We start from the raw sequence: 18,624 nt of genomic DNA on the forward strand, positions 1-18,624 counted from the left end.
TGCCTCGTGTCTCAGCTGGTAAAGAATCTGCCTGCACTGCAGGAGACCTGGGTTCGATACCAGGGTTGGGAAGATCCCCTGGAGGAGGGAAAGGCTACTCACTCCAGTATTCTGGCCTGGAGAATTTGTGGACTGTACAGTCCATGGGGTCACAAAGAGTCAGACACAACTGAGCGACTTTCACTTTCAACCCAAGGCGTTATCACAGGTTTTAACCCTTACATGCTGTTTCCTTCTATAGACCCACAATGTGGATGCTCAGTTTAAACAATAGAGATGCTGTCATTGAATTTTAAATAAACCACTGAAATCCTGATCAGTACTTTGCCAGTTTGAGGCGTAGTCTAACAAGTTTTTTGTTAATACAACAAAACTGTATTAAGCATGAATTGCATAACATTATTCAGCATTTCTTATTTTTGAGGAGTGAAGAATGTCATACTCAAAAGTCAGGAGTTCAATTACCACTTTAGATCTCCCCTTCTACCCCCATAAAGCAGAGAATCTGTGGTTTCTTTAGATTACCATGAACAAAATGAAAAGTGTAGCCATAATATTTGGGACAGTTGCTCCTGTGAGGGTATTCTTGGTTCATTGTAAATTAGAGAGGTTTAGATTTTCTTTTCTTTTTTTTTACTTTTTATTGATTTGTTTTTTTGGCTGTGCCATGTGGCATGTAGGGTCTTAGTTCCCCAACCAGGGATCAAACTCACACCCCCTGCATTGGAAGTCTTAACCAAGGTGTAGATTTCTTGTGTGCAAACCTGTCAGCATTCATTGTCTAGGAATCCATTGTTCTTTATAAATACTAGTTTCTGAAATGATGCAGTATTCATAATTTTTATTACCTGTTTTGGTGGATTTTAGTGTTTCATCAGATTCGTTAAAAAATAGTTCATTGTAAAAATGAAGATAAAAGTTCACATCTAATAAAAGCTCTTCTTTCTCATCTTGTGATTACGTTTTGGAGAATTGAAAGCCTTTTTATTTGAAATGGTTGGCTTGTCTTTATTTTTCCTTGTTTTCTCCTAGGTCTTGCTTTGAATTACATTTTTGAAAACAGTTTTAAACCGGAAGCGGGAGCAAGGACTGGAGTGTCCAAAATTGGCATTTTAATCACAGACGGAAAGTCCCAAGATGATATCATTCCACCATCCAGAAACCTTCGTGAATCTGGTGTAGAGCTGTTTGCCATAGGTACGTGTTAATTATGGTCTTGTTTCAACAATGGACATGGACACCCAACCATTAAAGCTGTATATAATGCAGTTCACTGAAAGCCAAGAGACCTGAGCGCTTTCCAGTCTTTTTTTAAACAAATGTATTGCGTTTAGTTGATCTACAAGCTTGTGTTAGTTTCTTGTGTAAAGTGAGTCAGTTACACACGTCATCTATCCACTGTCTTTTAGATTCTTTCCCCATGTAGCTTACTGCAGAGTGTTGAGTAGAGTTCCCTGTATACAGTAGGTCCTTGTTAGTTATCTATTGTATATGTGTATAGACGACTCTCCCGATTTATCCCTTCCCTCTCCACCCCATTGGGTCTACTCATAACCAGTCATGTGATCTGAGTCTGACTCCTCACATTAAAAATGGAAGTGGCGGAACTGAAGGATCTTACTGTGTGAGAATCTCTAGGCTGAGACACCACACATGAAGTGTTGTGAAAAGCATAAAGTGAAAAGGTTAGGTCCATAATTGTTAGCCTTTAATTAGTCAAGACTTTTCTCTTTCGAATCACTTAATAGCTCTCTCTTCTCTGATAGTGCAGAGAGAAAGCAATCAAAGAATTGAGGTCTTGTAGCTAAGAAAGCACAGAGTCGTAGATGTGCAGGATTATTTCTTTGAAAATAACCCTGCGTAGGTGTAGGTATATGGGAAGAATACACATGGCACATGTAGGATAATGCGTAATATTTAGCTGATGCAACTTTGCTCCTGATTAAATTGTTTACATTGTCTTTGGTGATAGGAAGGCCTTCTATTTAGTAGAGACTGAAAAGAAAAAAAAAGAAACAATTCCTCTGACTCATTTCTAGATTTGTCACTCAAAGTGTGGTTCATAGCATGTTTCATTGGAGAAGTATTTGCTTATTTGCTGGATGGCAGGCGTTGTGGTGGGTGATGGAGCATACAGATGAACAAGATAAATCCTTCCAAAACAAATTCCTTCCAAGTCATGATGGCCGTTTCCTCACTTTTCCATGCTCTTTACAACAGTGAAGCTGTTTTGTTTGGAGAGGTGAGAGAGAGAGGCATTTGGGGCTTATTGTCTCTAGAATATTCTTAAATGAATCCAGACTTGGTTTTAACTGAATGCTATGAAAACTATTATTGACATTAAGCTCATTGCTTCAGCATGCATGATGTTATTTTGTTATTGTAGACACAGATCCAACAGTGCATTTTAGAAGCTATTGTAGAAGTCTTTCAGTCAAGGAACATCAGGGAGATTTGATTTAATTTTTATTTTTAATTTTGCTGTACTTTTGTTCAACAACAATCCCTACAGAAGACTTACACTAACAGGGGATTAATTTATGTGTTTACTCTCCATTCTGTGGTCTCGTTAATAACGAATGGATGAGTTAAAGTGAACTCATCCAGTCGTGATTTGGAATTTTTCTCTCTTTTTCTCTGGGAATTACCTGGAAATCAGTAGTGTTCATTTTCTTATAACCTCCTAAAGCAAATCGTTCAGAAACAATTGACTCTTTGTTACTCAGTCTGTTGAAGCTGTCAGATAAATTAAATGGCACACGGCCAGGCATCTAAGAAGTAATTACCGTTGCCTCAGGTAATCTCTCTTCCTTGCTTCCCTCTTACCTCTTTTTAACATCCGTAGATAATTGCAGTGACAAGGATTTTTAAAGAAATGTTCCTTCTCCTGGAGAAGAGAAATCTACATTTACACTCATGAAACCCAACCTTGTGTCTTTTTCATTTTTTTAAAGAATTTTTAAAAATTTATTTTTTATCAATTGACTGTTTTATTTACTTATTTTAAATTTTGGGCAAACCCCGTGGAATATGGGTTCTTATTTCCCCGTCCAGGGATCAAACTCACATCCCTGGCACTGCAAAGCTGGAGGACTGCTGGGGAAGTCTCCCCCTTTTTCTAGATTCAACCGTGATATATGTCGTCTTCTGAGGTGCAGCTTGATAGGGTCATTAAGGGCATACGACTTTGGATCCAGATTGCCTGAGTGGAAGCCTTGCTGTGTATTTACTGGCTGTGTTTCCTCGAGCAAGTGAATTAACCTCTCATCAGCTCACTTATCTGTAAAATGGGAGAAACAGTGATGCCCAACTCACAGGACTGACTGTGAGGATTAAATGTGTCACTATGAGGAAAACACCGCCACGCCTGGGGCATGGGGAGCACACTTTAAGGTTAGCATCCACAGCTGTGACAGACCGAAAATTCCCTGAAGGACAAGGATTTTCTGTCTCGGTTTAAGTAAGCTAATGTTTATAGAAATTTAAGCCTGAGGTTCTGATAGTGTAGAGGACTGGTTTAATTCCTATTGCTTCTGCAACATTTATGAAAGACAGAAGTCAGTTTCATCAATACATCCTCCAAAACTCGGGTCTCCTGCATTGCAGGCAGATTCTTTACTGTCTGAGCCACCGTGGAAGCCCAAGATGGGCTGAAGAAAGTTAAGATTTAGTAATCTGGGGACTTCCTTGGGGGTGCAGTCGATAAGAATCCACCTGCCTGTGCAGGGGACACGGGTTTGATCCCCAGTCGGGGAAGATTCTGCATGCCCCAGAGCACTGAGCCCTGTGCTGCAAATACTGGAGCCCATGTGCCTAGGGCCTGGGCACCAAGTGGAGCCCTACCAGGAGAAGCCCGTGTACCAGATCGGGAGTGGGCTCCTCTGTCCACAACCAGAGAAGCCCGTGTACCAGCTCGAGCGTGGGCTCTGCTCTCCACGGCCAGAGAAAGGCGTGCAGCAACGGAGACCCAGTGCAGCCAAAAATAACTGACTGACTAAATAAGTAGAGCGGTGTGTCCGTGTCCAAATAAAGAAAAAAAGATTTAATCATTTAATCATTTGAAAGGGACTTCGAAGAAACAATCTGCCGGGAGACGTGCCTCTTGCGAGAAAAGGCGCGTTGGTCGGGGTGCGGACTGGCGGGTCGCAGCGTAGAGTACCGTCACTACGAGGCTCCCGGTGACCCTCCGACCCTCCCTGTCGTCCCCAACGCAGGGGTGAAAAACGCGGACGAGAAGGAGCTGCAGGAGATCGCCTCCGAGCCGGACAGCACGCACGTGTACAACGTGGCCGAGTTTGACCTGATGCACACGGTTGTGGAGAGCCTCACGAGGACCGTGTGCTCCAGGGTGGAGGAGCAGGACCGCGAGATCAAAGGTACGCGAGCCTCTGCCCGCCGGGCGTCCCTCGGGGCGGAGAATGGCCTGTGGTCTCTTCATCCTGGCTTTCCGGCAGCGCTGTGTGCTTCCACGCTCCGGATCGGCAGAGTAGACAGGGGACATACGGGGCGGGGGGCGGCGGGGTTAGGGGGTGGGGGTGAGGTGAGGGGCGGGGGCGGGTACTTTAAACCACTGGATAGTTGTTTCCATGCTGCTGCATGTAGGCCATCACGCTTCTTTGTTTTTAATTAAATGTTGGACTTTGAGATAATTAAACATCCACATGAAGTTGTAAGAAACGTATAAAGAGTGTGTGATGTCCTACTGGTTCTCTCAATGGTGACATATTGCAAAGCCGCAGTATGATGTCACAGGCAGGAAATTCACATTGGTCGAGTCAAGATACAGAATGTTCCTGTGGCAGGATCATTTCTACTGTCCTTCTCCAGCTGTATTCCCTCCCTGCCCCAGCCTCTTCCTAACCGCTGGCCAGCATGGGTCTGTTCTCCCTCTCTAAATGCTTGTCATTTTGGAAATGTTAAATAAATGGAATTACATAGTATGTGAACTTTTGGAATTGGTGTTTTTCACTCAGGATGATTTCCTGGAGGCTCATCCAAGCTGCTGCATGTCCATAGCTCTTGTTTTATTGCTGCATCACGTTTCATGTTATGGCTGCACCACAGTTTGCTTAACCATTCACACATCGAAAGACATCTGAATTCTTTCCATTTTTGGCTGTTACAGAAAAAAAAAAAAAAAGCAGCTATGAACATTCCTGTGTAGGTTCTTGTATGAACATAAGTTTTCATTTTTCTGGGATGATGCTCAGGAGTGCAACTGCTTCATCACATTACGTGTTCAGTGTAGTTTAGCCTAAGAGCCTGCCAGACTGTCCTCCGCCGTGGCTGCCGCGTTCAGCGTTCCCGCGAGCACCGCGTAAGTGACCCTGTTTCTATGCTCGTCACTAACGTTGCTGTTACGGTTTTTTATTTTGGCCATTCTGATCGGCATGGAGTGCAATCTCATTGTGGTTTTAATGTTCATTTCCCAATGGCTAGTGAAGTTGAACATCTTTCCTATGCTTTTTCCCCTATTTTTAAGATTCAAATATTTTTAAAATTTCTTTACCACTTTGTGTTGGTTTCTACCACACAGCAGCGCAAGTCAGCCTCGACTGTGCTCTCACCTCCACCCTGACCTCCCTCGCCTCCCCACCCTCCAGGCCTCCCGGGGCCCAGATAGGCTTCCGGTGCAGCGGCTCCTCACCTGCCCTGGTCTCCCCCCGGGTGTGTGCCAGGGCTCCAGGTGCAGCAGCTCCTCACCTGACCTGGTCTCACCCCAGGTGTGTGCTGAGGCTCCTGGTGCAGCAGCAGCTCCTCACCTGCCCTGGTCTCCCCCCGGCTGTGTGCTGGGGCCACTGCTCTCTCCAGTCGTCCCAGCCTCTCCCTTGCCCACTGTGTCCACAGATCCGTTCTCCACCTCTGTGTCTCCATTCCATCCCCGCAGATAGGCTCATCAGTATTGTTCTGGATCCTGTGTGAGTGTGTTAACGCATATTTCGTGTGCTATTTTGCCTCTGTATATCCTGAAATGTCTGTTCATATCTTTTGCCCACTTTCTAATTGGACTCATTTTGGGGGTGTGTTTTTTTGTGTTAGCTTTTAACTTTTGAGATTTGAGAATTCTTTATTTTCTAGATAATGATCCGTTGTTAGATATGTGTAGATATGTGGTTTGATAACAATAAGTGTGTTAGTCGCTCATTCATGTCCGACTCTTTGCGACCCTGTGGCCTGTAGCCCTCCAGGCTCCCTGTCCCTGGGATTCTCCAGGCAGGAATGCTGGAGGGGGCAGCCATTCCCTTCTCCAGGAGATGTTCCTGACTCATGGATCGAACCCAGGTCTCCTGCCTAGCAGGCAGATTCTTTACTGTCTGAGGCACCAGGGAAGCTGATAGTCCATTCTTAGACAGGTGGTTTGTTAATATTTTCTGCCAATTTGTAGCTTACCTTTTCATCTTTTTAACAAGGTCATTTGCTGAACAAAAGCTTTTAATTTTGATGAGGTCCAGTTTATCAATTTTTCATTTTAGGATGAGTGCTTGTGGTGTCAAGTCTAAGAACTCTTTACCTGACCTTAAATCCCAAAGAGTTTCCTTTTTATTATTTTTTCAGAAAGTTTTATATTTCACATTTAAAGTTAATTCTTTGTAAAGGATTTGGAGTTTAGTTTAAGGTTCTAACACTACTTGCTAAAAAGGCTGCATTTCTGCCGCTGAATTAATTACCTTGTGGCTTTGTCAGGTAGCGGTTGGGCAGATTCGCATGTGTCTAAATCTGGGTTCTTTATGGTTCCATTTATGTGTCTAACCCTTTTCCAGGATCATACAGTCTTGATTTACTGTGGCTACATAATAAGTCTTGAGATTGAATAGACTGAGTTCTCTCATTTGATTAGCCTTTTACAAAATTGTTTTTGCTACTATGCTTCCTTATATTCCATATAAATATTAGAGTAATATTTATATAATACACTGTATAATTTATACTATAATCTAATATAAATATTAGAATAATTTTTATTCTACAAAATATCTTATTGGGACTTTGATGGAAAGTGCATTAAATCAATTCTCAATTATCAAATACCAACTTGGGAAGAACTGACCTCTTTAATCTGTTGATTTGTTTAGTCCACAAACATGTCAAATCCTTTCACTTGTTTAGATATCTTTGAGTTCCATCAGCATTTTGTAGTTTTCAGGATATAATTTCTGTACAGATTGTTCCGCTGACTTTTAGTATTTTATTTTGAGAAAGTTTAGTTGTATTTTTAATGTTGGTGGTGTTCACATTTTTATTGCTAGCATGTGCAGATCTATTTATGTTTTGGTATGCATGTATCCGATAACTTTGTTAGGTCTCTTCTGACACCAGCCTGGAGCGAAAGGGGAGGGTGCCTGGATGCTAGCGCACGGGGTTGGAAGTCCAGCTCTTCTAGTGGTCTCTGTGGATAGCACATGCAGGGTGAGATGGGGGGTTTGTCACTGTCTGTAAGGGACAGTTATCTCCTCCCTCTTTTATCTTTCCCCCATCACCCCGGCTGTGTGATGGGATCAGAGTAAACGTAGGCCCCAGTTACAGTCAGGAAGGGTGGGGTCTTGCTTCCACTTGACCTTGGTTGGCACGGGTGGGATGGGGCCACAGTGGGTTTTTTTCCTATGGTGTTTTTCTAGACTAGAGCTGTTGTTGCCTAAAAGCTTTTTGTCTTGGCGGGCTGCTCCTTTCCTGGTCCTTTGCCTAGAGAGAGCAGGCTTCGTTGGACTGTTTTTGTCTGTATTTGTCTGTGTTTCTAGGTGGCTGGATTCCTTAGCTCTGTGTTTGAGATACAGGAGGCGAAAGGCACCTCGGGAAACACCACTGCACCATTCTGTGGGTCCCACGGCCCCTTGCCCATCCACCATCTCCTTCTCAGGAACTTAGGCTTGACTTACAGTTCCCAGAAATGTGAGCTGCACTCGGCGGGGATTGTAGGAAGGAGCCCTGCGCTCTGTCTTCTGGGAGCTCGGCCATCACAGGGCTTGACCCTTGTTCCCTGTGATATCCGTGGGCTGCAGGGTGCATCTGACTCCCAGGGGTGCAATCTGAGCAGGAGACATCCAGACCCTTCTCTGAGAGTCTGGCCCTGCTCCCGCCTGTGCTGTGTCCGGGGCGGGATGACTCAGGCGGCCTGCGCTTCTGTCTCTCTCTCATCATCCCTCTTGCCCTGGACCGGGACTCTTCAGACTAGGCTGAGCAGCCAAGTACTGGTTCCCTGGGCAAACTTCTCTGAGGCACTTAGCGACACCATTTTTGTCGTTGCTGTTCAGTCACTCAGTCGTGTCCAGCTCTTTTGCGACCCCATGGGCTATAGCCCAGAGGCTCCTCTGTCCATGGGATTCCCCAGATGAGAATACGGGGATGAGTTGCTGTTTCCTTCTCCAGCGGATCTTCCTGACCCAGGGATCAAACCTGCATCTCCTGCATTGGCAGAAGGATTCTTTACCACTGAGCAACCAAGGAAGCCCGAGACTGTTTTAGAGCCTAAATTTTCCCACAAAAAATCTCTACATGTGGTTGCTTGTAAGGCGTGCTTAATAAAGTACTTGATCGTAGTTATTGTTTAATAACTATGTTTCTCCCCATTATTATGACTGCTAAAGTCCCTTTAAATAAGTGCCCCTAGCAGATAAGAAATCCTAAATTTCCAGGACTTTGAACTTTACGGGTCCCAAATCTTTTTCAGACCCACTGTTATAACATGTATATAACACTCAAAGTGCTTACAAAATGTGTAGCTCATAGTGGACATTCAGAATATGTTAGTTGCTTTTCCTTCTCTTTTTACTTTAGAATGTTGGCCATTTGTTGAGTTGAAGTCTTCAGTAGAGAGAATAAATCCTCTACTGCTCAAAAACACAAGCTCTTGTGTCAAGAAGGTTACATATAAATCTCAGCTCTGATACTTACCAATTGTGAGACTTGGGCAAGTTATTTAACATCATTCTGACTTGGTTTTCTCACCTGAAAAATGGGAACAATAATAGCATTTACTGAGAACTAATTGAGGGAAGACTTCTGAAGATATCAGAAGCGTATCTTTAGATACACAATTCAATGTTGTGTTTTTTTTGTTGTTGTTCTTGTTTTTTGCTATTCGACAGCAGTGTCTTTAAGAAAGTTCCTTAGAGTCAAGGACTATGTCTTATTTAAGTTACTTAGAGCCTAGCATAGTGATTGATGCCGAATAGGCGCTTAAATGTTTCAATGAAGAAATGTAGTCCAGGCAGGCCTTGTTTTATTGTGCTTCTCCTTGTTGCACTTTGCAGGTATGTATTAAAAAATACATCCAAAAAATTTCAAAACATTGGAAGTTTGTGGCAACCTTCTGTTGAGCAAGCCTGTTGGTGCCATTTTCCCAAAAGCGGTATTTTTAAATTAAGTGTGTTGTTTTTTAGACGTAATGCTAGCTTCCCAGGGGGCACTAGTGGTAGAGAAGCAGTCTGCCAGTGCAGGAGAGGTCAGAGTCGAGGGTTCGATCCCTGGGTAGGGAAGATCCCCTGGAGGAGGGCGTGGCAACCCACTCTGGTATTCTTGCCTGGAGAATCCCATGGACAGAGGAGCCTGGTGGGCTACAGGTCATCGGATTGCAAAGAGTTGGACACAACTGAAGCAACTTAGCATGTATGCATACGAAGAGTAAACCTAAGTTTTTTATGTATTGGGAAATAAAAAAATTGTGTGACTTGCTTTCTTACAGTGGCCTGGAACTGAACCCACAGTATCTCTGAGGTATGCCTGTAATGAATTAAAGCCCAAAGCCTAAAGTGAAGTCGCTCAGTCGTGTCCAGCTCTTTGCGACCCCATGGACTGTAGCCTGCCAGGCTCTGCCATCCATGGGATTTCTCAGGCAAAAATACTGGAGTGGGTTGCCGTTTCCTTCTGCAGGGGATCTTCCCGACCCAGGGATTGAACCCGGGTTCCCGGCTTTGCAGGCAGACTCTCTACCAGCTGAGCCCCCAGTACTGAATTAATTTACTAGAGATGAAAATCTTGGAAGCAGCATAAACAATCATTTCTTACTAGTGGAGTTTCTTAGGTTCATAAAATTTAACTTTGGGAAAAAGGTTCATTTTCTGTGTTTTTTGATTTAGCCTCAGCCCTTGCCACCGTGGGGCCGCCTACAGAACTGATGACTTCTGAAGTCACTGCCAGGAGCTTTATGGTTAACTGGACTCATGCCCCCGGAAAAGTGGAAAAATACAGAATCGTGTATTACCCTACCAGGGGTGGCAAACCAGAGGAGGTAAGAAGGAGACAGCGTTTTCAAGCCATGTATTCTGAGGCTCTCAGGTTTTGTACAGTAGTCAAGATAAGGCAGAAGTGGATATATAAGCAGATTATTCTGTCACAAGCATTTACAGTTGTTGGACTGAATCCATTTCCATGTGTCCAGGTTTTCTTCTGTCTCAAGCTTATGGTATTTACATCTTCTCCTCTTATTTCCATCAAAGAACCTGCAGAACTGGTCATGTATCCATTTCTAACACAACTTACACTGACTTAGTTTTTTTTGTATTTTAAGAAATGAAAGAGTTCTAAGGCAAAGAGAATCAGTCGTTCATTATCTGGCTAGAGCCCCCTTTGCGATTGATGTTTTCTTTCTACTTTGGGAGTGGTCTGAACTTTCTGCCTTAAGGAAGTCTGTGTGTTCCACATAATGTGGTCACGTAATCCTTCAAGGTTTGGGATTTTCTGGATGTTTGCGGAAATCAGTGCAAATGAGAAGCATCATGAAGTGTCTGTGATGGGCCCTTCTCACGAGTCGCCATCACAAGAGAGACCATCTATTGCCAGATGACTGAATGGTTCCCATTTCCTAATCTGTGATGTACAAATTCACAGGAAATATGACAAGATGTGATGCAATCTCCCTGTCTCTTTTTTTGACGTTCTCATCTTTTGTTGTTCTAACCTCTGATTGGCCTCAGCGTGTTTCAGTTTTCTTCTGCATTATGGCAGGACTTATGACCTTTAAAGTGTTAGATTCTAGAGATTATGTCATCCAGACTAAGAAGAAAAAACAAACCACAGTGCTTCCAATAGCTCTATCTTTTTCATGACGAATAACCCTCTTATACGCTTCCCAAGACCCCAGGGGAAATATCACATGTCACCTGTTACTAAGTGGGTGTGATTAGGATAGCAGTTAGGTTAGGAATGACACGGTTTTCATTAGGTGTGACCCAGGGAGGGACTCTTGGACATTTTCCATGGAAGGTGAGTCCCATGATGTGAGAATTCAAGGACAACTGACTGCCATGTGGAGAAGGACATGGTGCAGATAAGAACATGTTTAATGAAAAGTTTTTGCTGGAAGTATTTTTGTTTTTTGACTTTCAGTTTGCATTTGAGAAATTCCATTTTCTCATTCCTCGAACTCCTCTTTAAACAGGTGGTGGTGGATGGACGCGTATCTTCCACGGTGCTGAGAAACTTGATGTCTTTAACGGAATATCAGATAGCAGTCTTTGCCATATATGCTCACACGGCTAGTGAAGGCCTCCGGGGAACCGAAACCACACGTGTGTACTGAATTCTGCCCTCTTCTGATTGGCATAGTGTTGTTCAGGCGGCCCGGCTGTGCTCGCACAGTACTGGGCCATGCTGTGCTCGCAGTTTGCAGGTGCCATATGTTGGGAGGGACATTATAGAACTCCGGTGCGTTTAGGAGAGAGAAACCTTAGTGATGAAGGGTGCAAAATACATGTATTCATGTAATAGACAAATATCTAGTGAGTGCCTATTATAAACCAAGCACCGGGCTTCGGTGTATCAGTAGGAGTAGAGAAGAAGCTCTGCAGCTCTCCTGCCCAGCAGAAGACTGGGGAAATATGTTACATCTGTTTTCATTAGGAATATCACTGTAATTAAAACTTATGAATACTAGTCAGTCGTTTCTTACCTGGGAAAGACCATGATCACAGACACATACACACATGCACACACATTCAGAGAATCCTGGGAAAAGATAACCTTGAGAAACTTGATCGCACACTCATTTAGTTATTTCAAACACTGAGTTCCTAGTACATGCCCGTCAGGATGCAGACCTGGTCTGCCTCTGGTAGAACGATAGCAATGTGAACAACTCCAGTAACAAGGTACCAGGCACTGTGACAACCACGTTCCACGTCCAGCACATTATTGGATTTATTCCTGAAAACAATTAGTAAGACAGATTTTAACACTCCTACTTTTTTAAAATTTTTGTATTGGAGTTCAGCCAGTTAACAATGTTGTGATAGCTTCTGGTGGAGAGCACAGGGACTCACCACACATACACATGTATCCTGGTTGGTGGTGGTTTTAGTCGCTAAGTTGTGCCCAACTCTTTGCAACCCCATGAACTGTAGCCCGCCGGCTCCTCTGTCCTTGGGGTTTCCCAAGCTAGAACTGGAGTGGGTTGTCATTTCCTTCTCCAGGGGCTCTTCTCAACCCACACATGTATCCATCACCCCTCAAACTTCCCTCCCATCCAGGCTGCCCTGAGCATTGTAATACTCTTGCTTTGCAGAAATACTTCTGCAGCAATTTCTGCCCTTGAGGAGGTTTTAGTCTAGCAAGGGAGAAAATGCAGACCAAGAACATGCAAACCAACTTGTGCAGTGAAGTGCAGCAGGCATGCCGGTGGGAGCGCGGCAGGGAACTGCGCCTGTGAGCAAAGTCCCGGGTTTGACATTGTGCTGGGAAATCTAGCAGGACCTGCAGTCTAGTTGTAAACAATGTTTCATAGTTATTACTGTCATCTTTTAAGCTGGGAACTTGCAGTTTATCCTTAGTCCCTTTCTCCCTAATTCTCCACTATGGCCAGTCTTATTTCTTGATTCTTCTGTTTGTCTCAAGCCCTGTTGTTCCCGACAATCATGTCTCCTCACTCTCTCTGATTGAGTGAGTGTTGAAGAGTGTTTATTTATTCGTGTATCTGTCCAGCCACCTATTCTGTCCTTTAGGAAGTGACCCAACAGCTAGTGTTGGTGGCTGCTGCAGGTCAGACCCTGTGCTTGGGAATGGGCGTAAAACGGTGGTCAGCAGAGTCTCCCTGCTCTTGACTGGCTCCCAGAGAAATGTGACCATCACTCTAATAAGACATAAGAAACTAAAAAATGTCACTTCTGCTTTTAAACATTCATTGTCTTTACCTTTCCCCAAAGGGCTTATATGGCTATGTGAACAGATTCAAGGATAATGTTGTCATAGTTTCAGGAGGACAGCAAAGGGGCTTGGCGGTGCATACAATGTATCCATTCGCGTAGACTGCCCTCCTGTCCAGGCTCCGATAACACTGAGCGGCTTTCCCTGTGCTGTGCGGGAGGTCCTCATCGGTTATCCTTTTTAAATATAACTGTGTGTACATGTCCATCCCACACTCCCTGACTGCCCTTCCCCTGTCCTTCCCCACTGGTAACCATAAGTTTGTTCTCCAACTCTGTGAACCTTAGAGTCCATATATAAGGGATATCATATGATTAAAAAACCCATCACTTTTAGAGCCTGAGCTATAGAGACTTTGAAGTAAGAAAACACACTGATAAACGGCTGACCGTTAACAAATCTCCTCTTGCAGTTTCTTTACCTATAGCTTCCGACCTTGAACTGTACGACGTGACTGAGAACAGTCTGAGGGCGAGATGGAACCCCGTGCCCGGAGCGTCCGGGTACCTGATCCTCTACGCTCCCCTCACGGAGGGCCTGGCCGGGGATGAAAAAGAGGTAACTGCCTGCTGCCTGCTAGACTCCTAGAATCTTTGGCTTCCTTAGCATTGTTTCTTTTTTTTTAATATAAAAATGTAATGTATACAATTTAGAAAAGTCACGTTAGCCAAAGAAAATAATCACTTGTAAGCCCACCACCTAGAGGTAACCACTGTTAACATTTAGTTAACAGTCTTTTTCAACGCATTTTTAACACAGCCAATGGGAATGCTTTTGTGGTTTTCCTTGTAGTTTTCCTTTTGCTTGTTTCTGTACCATTAAATCGTGTTTTATATAGTCAAAGACTCTGATGCTGGGAGGGATTGGGGGCAGGAGGAGAAGGGGACGACAGAGGATGAGATGGCTGGATGGCGTCACCGACTCAATGGACGTGAGTTTGAGTAAACTCTGGGAGATGGTGATGGACAGGGAGGCCTGGCGTGCTGTGATTCGTGGGGTCGCAAAGAGTCGGACACGACTGAGGGACTGAACTGAACTGAAACAACTTCTTTCTATCCCATTGTTGGTTTGTACCAGTTCATGTTTAATTAATCTCCTGTTAATTAGGACATTTAGATAATTTGCTATATAAAAGAATTCCCTGGTGGTCCAGTGGTTAGACTTGTGCTTTTACTTCCAGGGTCCAGGTTCAAACCCTGGTTGGGAGATCCTACAAGCCAGGCCAAAAAAAAAAAGATAATTTGCTATATAAATATACTTTTGGGACTACTTTTAGCATATAACTTTGCATGGTCATCTGATTATTTCCCTAGGATAAATTTCTAAAAGTGAAATTTCTTTTTGCAAAGACTATGCAAGTTATTAAGGCTTATAAATTTTATATAATTTGTATTGCTCTATGCAGTTCACAAATGATTGTGATAGCTTTATGTACACTGACTTTGAAAACTTTGTTTTACTAATTTGAGATATTATAGAGAAACATCGGTTTCCCAGTGACTCAGTGATAAAGAATCCGCCTGCCCGTGCAGGAGATGAGGGTTCACTCCCTGGGTGGGGAAGATCCCTTAGAGAAGGACATGACAACCCACGCTGGTGTTCTTGCCTGAAGAATCCCGTGGACGGAGGAGCCTGGCAGGCTACAGTCCGTGGGGCGGCGACAGAGTTGGACGTGACTTAGCGACTAAACAATAGAGAAATATATCTCACGGATGTAGCTTTTTTGCATTTCTTCCATTTTTAATGATGACTCTTTGATAGCTTTTAGTCCTCATTTTTAACATAGGGAACAGTTACTACAGTATAGCTACACAAGGAAGAGAGGGGAGACGGCCGTGAGCTGGAGTGCTGACGAGGCAGGTGGCGTGTATCTGTCAGCGAGTGCAGAACTCGGTTCTCTAACGTCCTCTGAAACCTGCCTCTGGTGACAGAATCCTTTAGGGCCAGGAACATGGTGATTCTAGCATCTAGAACAGAATATGGGTGACTGTATTCTTCCATTTCTGAGTCTTAGACAGTTTTTGCCCACTTAATTTTTTGATCTGAATTTTTTTGGTGGAAGGGAAACTCAAAAATGGTGCTAAAAAGACACACAACTTCACCAGGAAAGAAAACAATTAAAAAGAGGACTTGGCAGTGCACATTCAGCACACTGCTGTTACTGCCATGCTTAGTGGCTCAGTCGTGTCCGACTCTTGGCGCCCTCGTGACTGTACCCGCCAGGCTCCTCCGTCCGTGGGGATTTAGCCGAGCTTCTCTTTTCGCTTGTGTTGGGTCTTCACGGCTTCGGGGGCCGCTCTCCGGTGGCGCTGCGCGGGCTCCTCTTGTGGAGGTTCCTGTCGTGGAGCAGGGCTCTCGGCGTTCAGCCTGCCGTCGTTGCGGCGCACCGGCTCCCGAGCCCACGGGCCGTCGTCGTGGCGCGCGGGGTCCCGAGCACGGTTCAGGAGTTGCGGCGCGCAAGCTTAGTCGCCTTGCGGCACGTGCTGTCCTCCTGGATCGGGGCTCTAACTTTCCCTCTGAAGCACCAGCGAGGCCCTCGCCAGTTTTAAGTCTGATAATGCTACTATACGTGAGCGTGTGGGGACACAGAATCACTCGTCTAAACTGGTATGTCAATTGGTACAGCTGCCTTGGAGACTAATCTTAAATATTTCATCAAGCTAGACATACACACTCTTTAAGGTATATACTATAGAGTAACGTCCTTCAAGACTTGTCAAGGCAGGCACTTGGTCAGAACAAAATATTGCAAGCAACTGCCATGTTCATTGACAGCATGGAAAATAACTGCATATTTTTAGAAAAGAATCTCATAAGGGAATTAAATAATGTCAACTCTGTCCCTGTGTTTCAATATGGATAAATCTTGAAACCAAATATTGCCAGAGAAAAAAATTCCAAAAATGTCACGTTGAATGGTCCATTTATGCACATCATTAAACATACAGAAACGTCTATTTTTTTTTTTATTACTTCTCACCTATGTAGAAGTAAAGAAAAACGTATCAGTGAGATGCACTTCAACATTAGGGCAGAGGTGGTGAACAGAAAGAATGAGAAAGAGTTTGTTTTATGTGACTGTAGTTCTTGTTAAAATAAGATCTGAAGTCAATATGACAAAATGTTGATATTTATTAAATTTGAATGATGGATGCATCAGGGTTTATTATGTTATTTTCTCCACCTTTATGTTATATACACTGAGATATTTTTTAATTAAAGTTTTTAATTTGACCCTACCACTGGCAATTGTGTGAGAGGGGACAGTCTGTGGAGTTATTTTTCTTCTTTCCAAAGCGGAAATAAAACCATCCTTGTCACACAGTTGTCACACAACTGAGAATGTTGGCTTATTTGACTGACCCCCAGAGTTAGACATCTGTGGAGTCGCACAGAGTCGGACACGGCTGAAGCGACGCAGCAGCAGCAGCAGCAGCAGCAGCAGCAGGGTTAGAAATATCATCCCCCAAATCAAAAAGCGAATTGCTGATTTGGGCATCCAGTGGGTTGATCTCTTTGGACTCCTGGGAGGGGCTTGCTGTCCAGGTGGATAGGCCCTCTGAATGGGGGCCTCAGTACTGGTCCAGTTTAATGGGACTTGAAGCAAAAATTGGGCCTCCAGTCAGGACTGGCGAGAATGCAGCCAGCGGTGAAGGATGCCCACTTGGCGTCCAGCTCCCAACAGACCGGCCTGGACCTTACCCTCTTCCTAGAGGACGTTTCTGACTCGTCTCCACCCACGCTCGTCTGGGGACCAAATATCTGACACTGTTATTCTGGCTGCAGCTGCCACTTGTCCAGATGTAAGGAGTTATCGGACAAGAGCACGCACAGTACATGCAGCTTCGTATGGCTTCACAGCATCTGTTTCTAATACAAAATAGCACGAGGCCATGAAAAAAAGGATGACTTGAAACCTGTTTGGTGAAGGGGTTGTGAGGAGATGAAGTCTTGGTCCCTGAGGTCACACCTGTATTCAGTTGTACTCTGATCAGTGTGAAAAAGGCACGTTGGCAAACGATCTGATAATGTGTGTTCTTTACAGGTGAAAATTGGAGAGACCCACACAGATATTGAGCTGAGCGGGTTGTTGCCCAATACGGAATACACAGTCACGGTGTACGCTATGTTTGGAGAAGAAGCCAGTGACCCCGTTACGGGCCAGGAATCGACACGTGAGTGGCCCCGCCATCCGGGTGAAATGCTGTGATAAGAGCCGGAGCCAGCGTGGGGGCCCTGAGCTAGACATGCGGGCTAGGCTGACGCTCCGGGAGCCAACTGTCTGTAACAACGCGTCTAGTTACCTAGGGGAGGAAGGGGCGTTGCTTCCCCTTTTGTCATTACTCAGTCACACGGATTCTAGAATTGAACTTTGGCCTCCTCCAGATCAGTGGTCCCCGACCTTTTTGGCACCAGGGATCAGTTTCATGGAAGACAGTTTTTCCGTGGATCAGGAAAAGGGGGTGGTTTCAGGACGGCTGAAGTGTATTACACTTACTGTGTGCTTTATTTCGGATATTACCGCATTGTGATAGCAGCGGGAGAGTCGCACAGCTCCCTGGCGCTCGCCGCTGGCGGCGGGGTTCTGACCGGCCGAGCCCGCAGGCCGTTGACCGGTGAGGTCTCCGTGCGGCCGCCCCGCCGGGCTCACCTGTCCTTGCAGGCGGGCTGGATGCCGTCTCAGCTCCACGTCAGGCCCGGGCGTTCGGTTCCCAGAAGGAGAGAAGCTGGACTCCCGCGCGCACGGTCCACGGGAGGGTCTGAGCTCCTCCTGGAGTCGACTGGGCTGCTGGCCTGGCGGAGGCGGGGCACAGGCGGCTGCAGAGAAGGGGACGCCCCGCGGTGGGAGCCCCGCTCTCAGTGACGCCGCAGAGCTGGAGCCGAATGTGGGGGGAAATGTGGGCTTTGGGATCAGAACTTTCAACATGCGAATCCCAGCGAAAGTCACATTGTGGGTGGGTGACAGTGGGCAAGTGATGGAGCATTTCTGAGCCTGTAAGGGGAGCAACAGTAATCTCACGGCATGTGGTTGATAGAAGATTAAGTACAGTGATACAGCTGAAAGTAATTAGCGCAGAGTTACTCAATAGTTCTTTCTCCCATATTAAAATTATTATTTTTTTCTAAAAATTTTTGATGTCTTTTGTATCTCAGACTATTATCATTATAATTAGTTTTTTAATTGGGTAAAAATTGTATATAAAAGTGTGAAAGTATTAGTCACTCAGTCATGTGTGACTCTTTGCAATGCCATGGACTGTAGGCCGCCAGGCTCCTCTGTCCATGGGATTCTCTAGGCAAGAATACTGGAGTGGGTTGCCATTTCCTTCTCCGGGGGAATCTTCCCAACCCAGGGATTGAACCTGGGTCTCCTACATTGCAGGTGTATTCTTTAACCATCTGAGCCCCCAGGGAAGCCCCAAAAGTTATACTGGCAAGCCTGATTTCGGTAATATAGTAATAATATTTTTTAGGAATTGTAAATATTTA

General features: G+C 44.8%; 1 protein-coding gene across 4 annotated transcripts in view; it reads left to right on the top strand.

Moving 5' to 3' along the window:
* The window catches only part of COL14A1 (collagen type XIV alpha 1 chain), a 233,441-nt gene that overhangs the window by 60,581 nt on the left and 154,236 nt on the right, over positions 1–18,624 (top strand). For all 4 annotated transcript variants that reach the window (XR_003514529.1, XR_003514530.1, XM_027561688.1 and 1 more), the window contains exons 8-13: positions 1,033–1,197; positions 4,215–4,376; positions 10,074–10,225; positions 11,375–11,504; positions 13,547–13,692; positions 17,180–17,309. Coding sequence is in view for 2 of the 4 variants with exons in the window: in XM_027561688.1 (XP_027417489.1) it covers positions 1,033–1,197; positions 4,215–4,376; positions 10,074–10,225; positions 11,375–11,504; positions 13,547–13,692; positions 17,180–17,309 (885 nt within the window). In the remaining 2 variants the exon portion in view is untranslated. The remainder of the gene's footprint in view (positions 1–1,032; positions 1,198–4,214; positions 4,377–10,073; positions 10,226–11,374; positions 11,505–13,546; positions 13,693–17,179; positions 17,310–18,624) is intronic.

This window comes from Bos indicus x Bos taurus, chromosome 14 (assembly GCF_003369695.1).
Source record: "Bos indicus x Bos taurus breed Angus x Brahman F1 hybrid chromosome 14, Bos_hybrid_MaternalHap_v2.0, whole genome shotgun sequence".
Classification (NCBI taxonomy): Eukaryota; Metazoa; Chordata; class Mammalia; order Artiodactyla; family Bovidae; genus Bos; species Bos indicus x Bos taurus.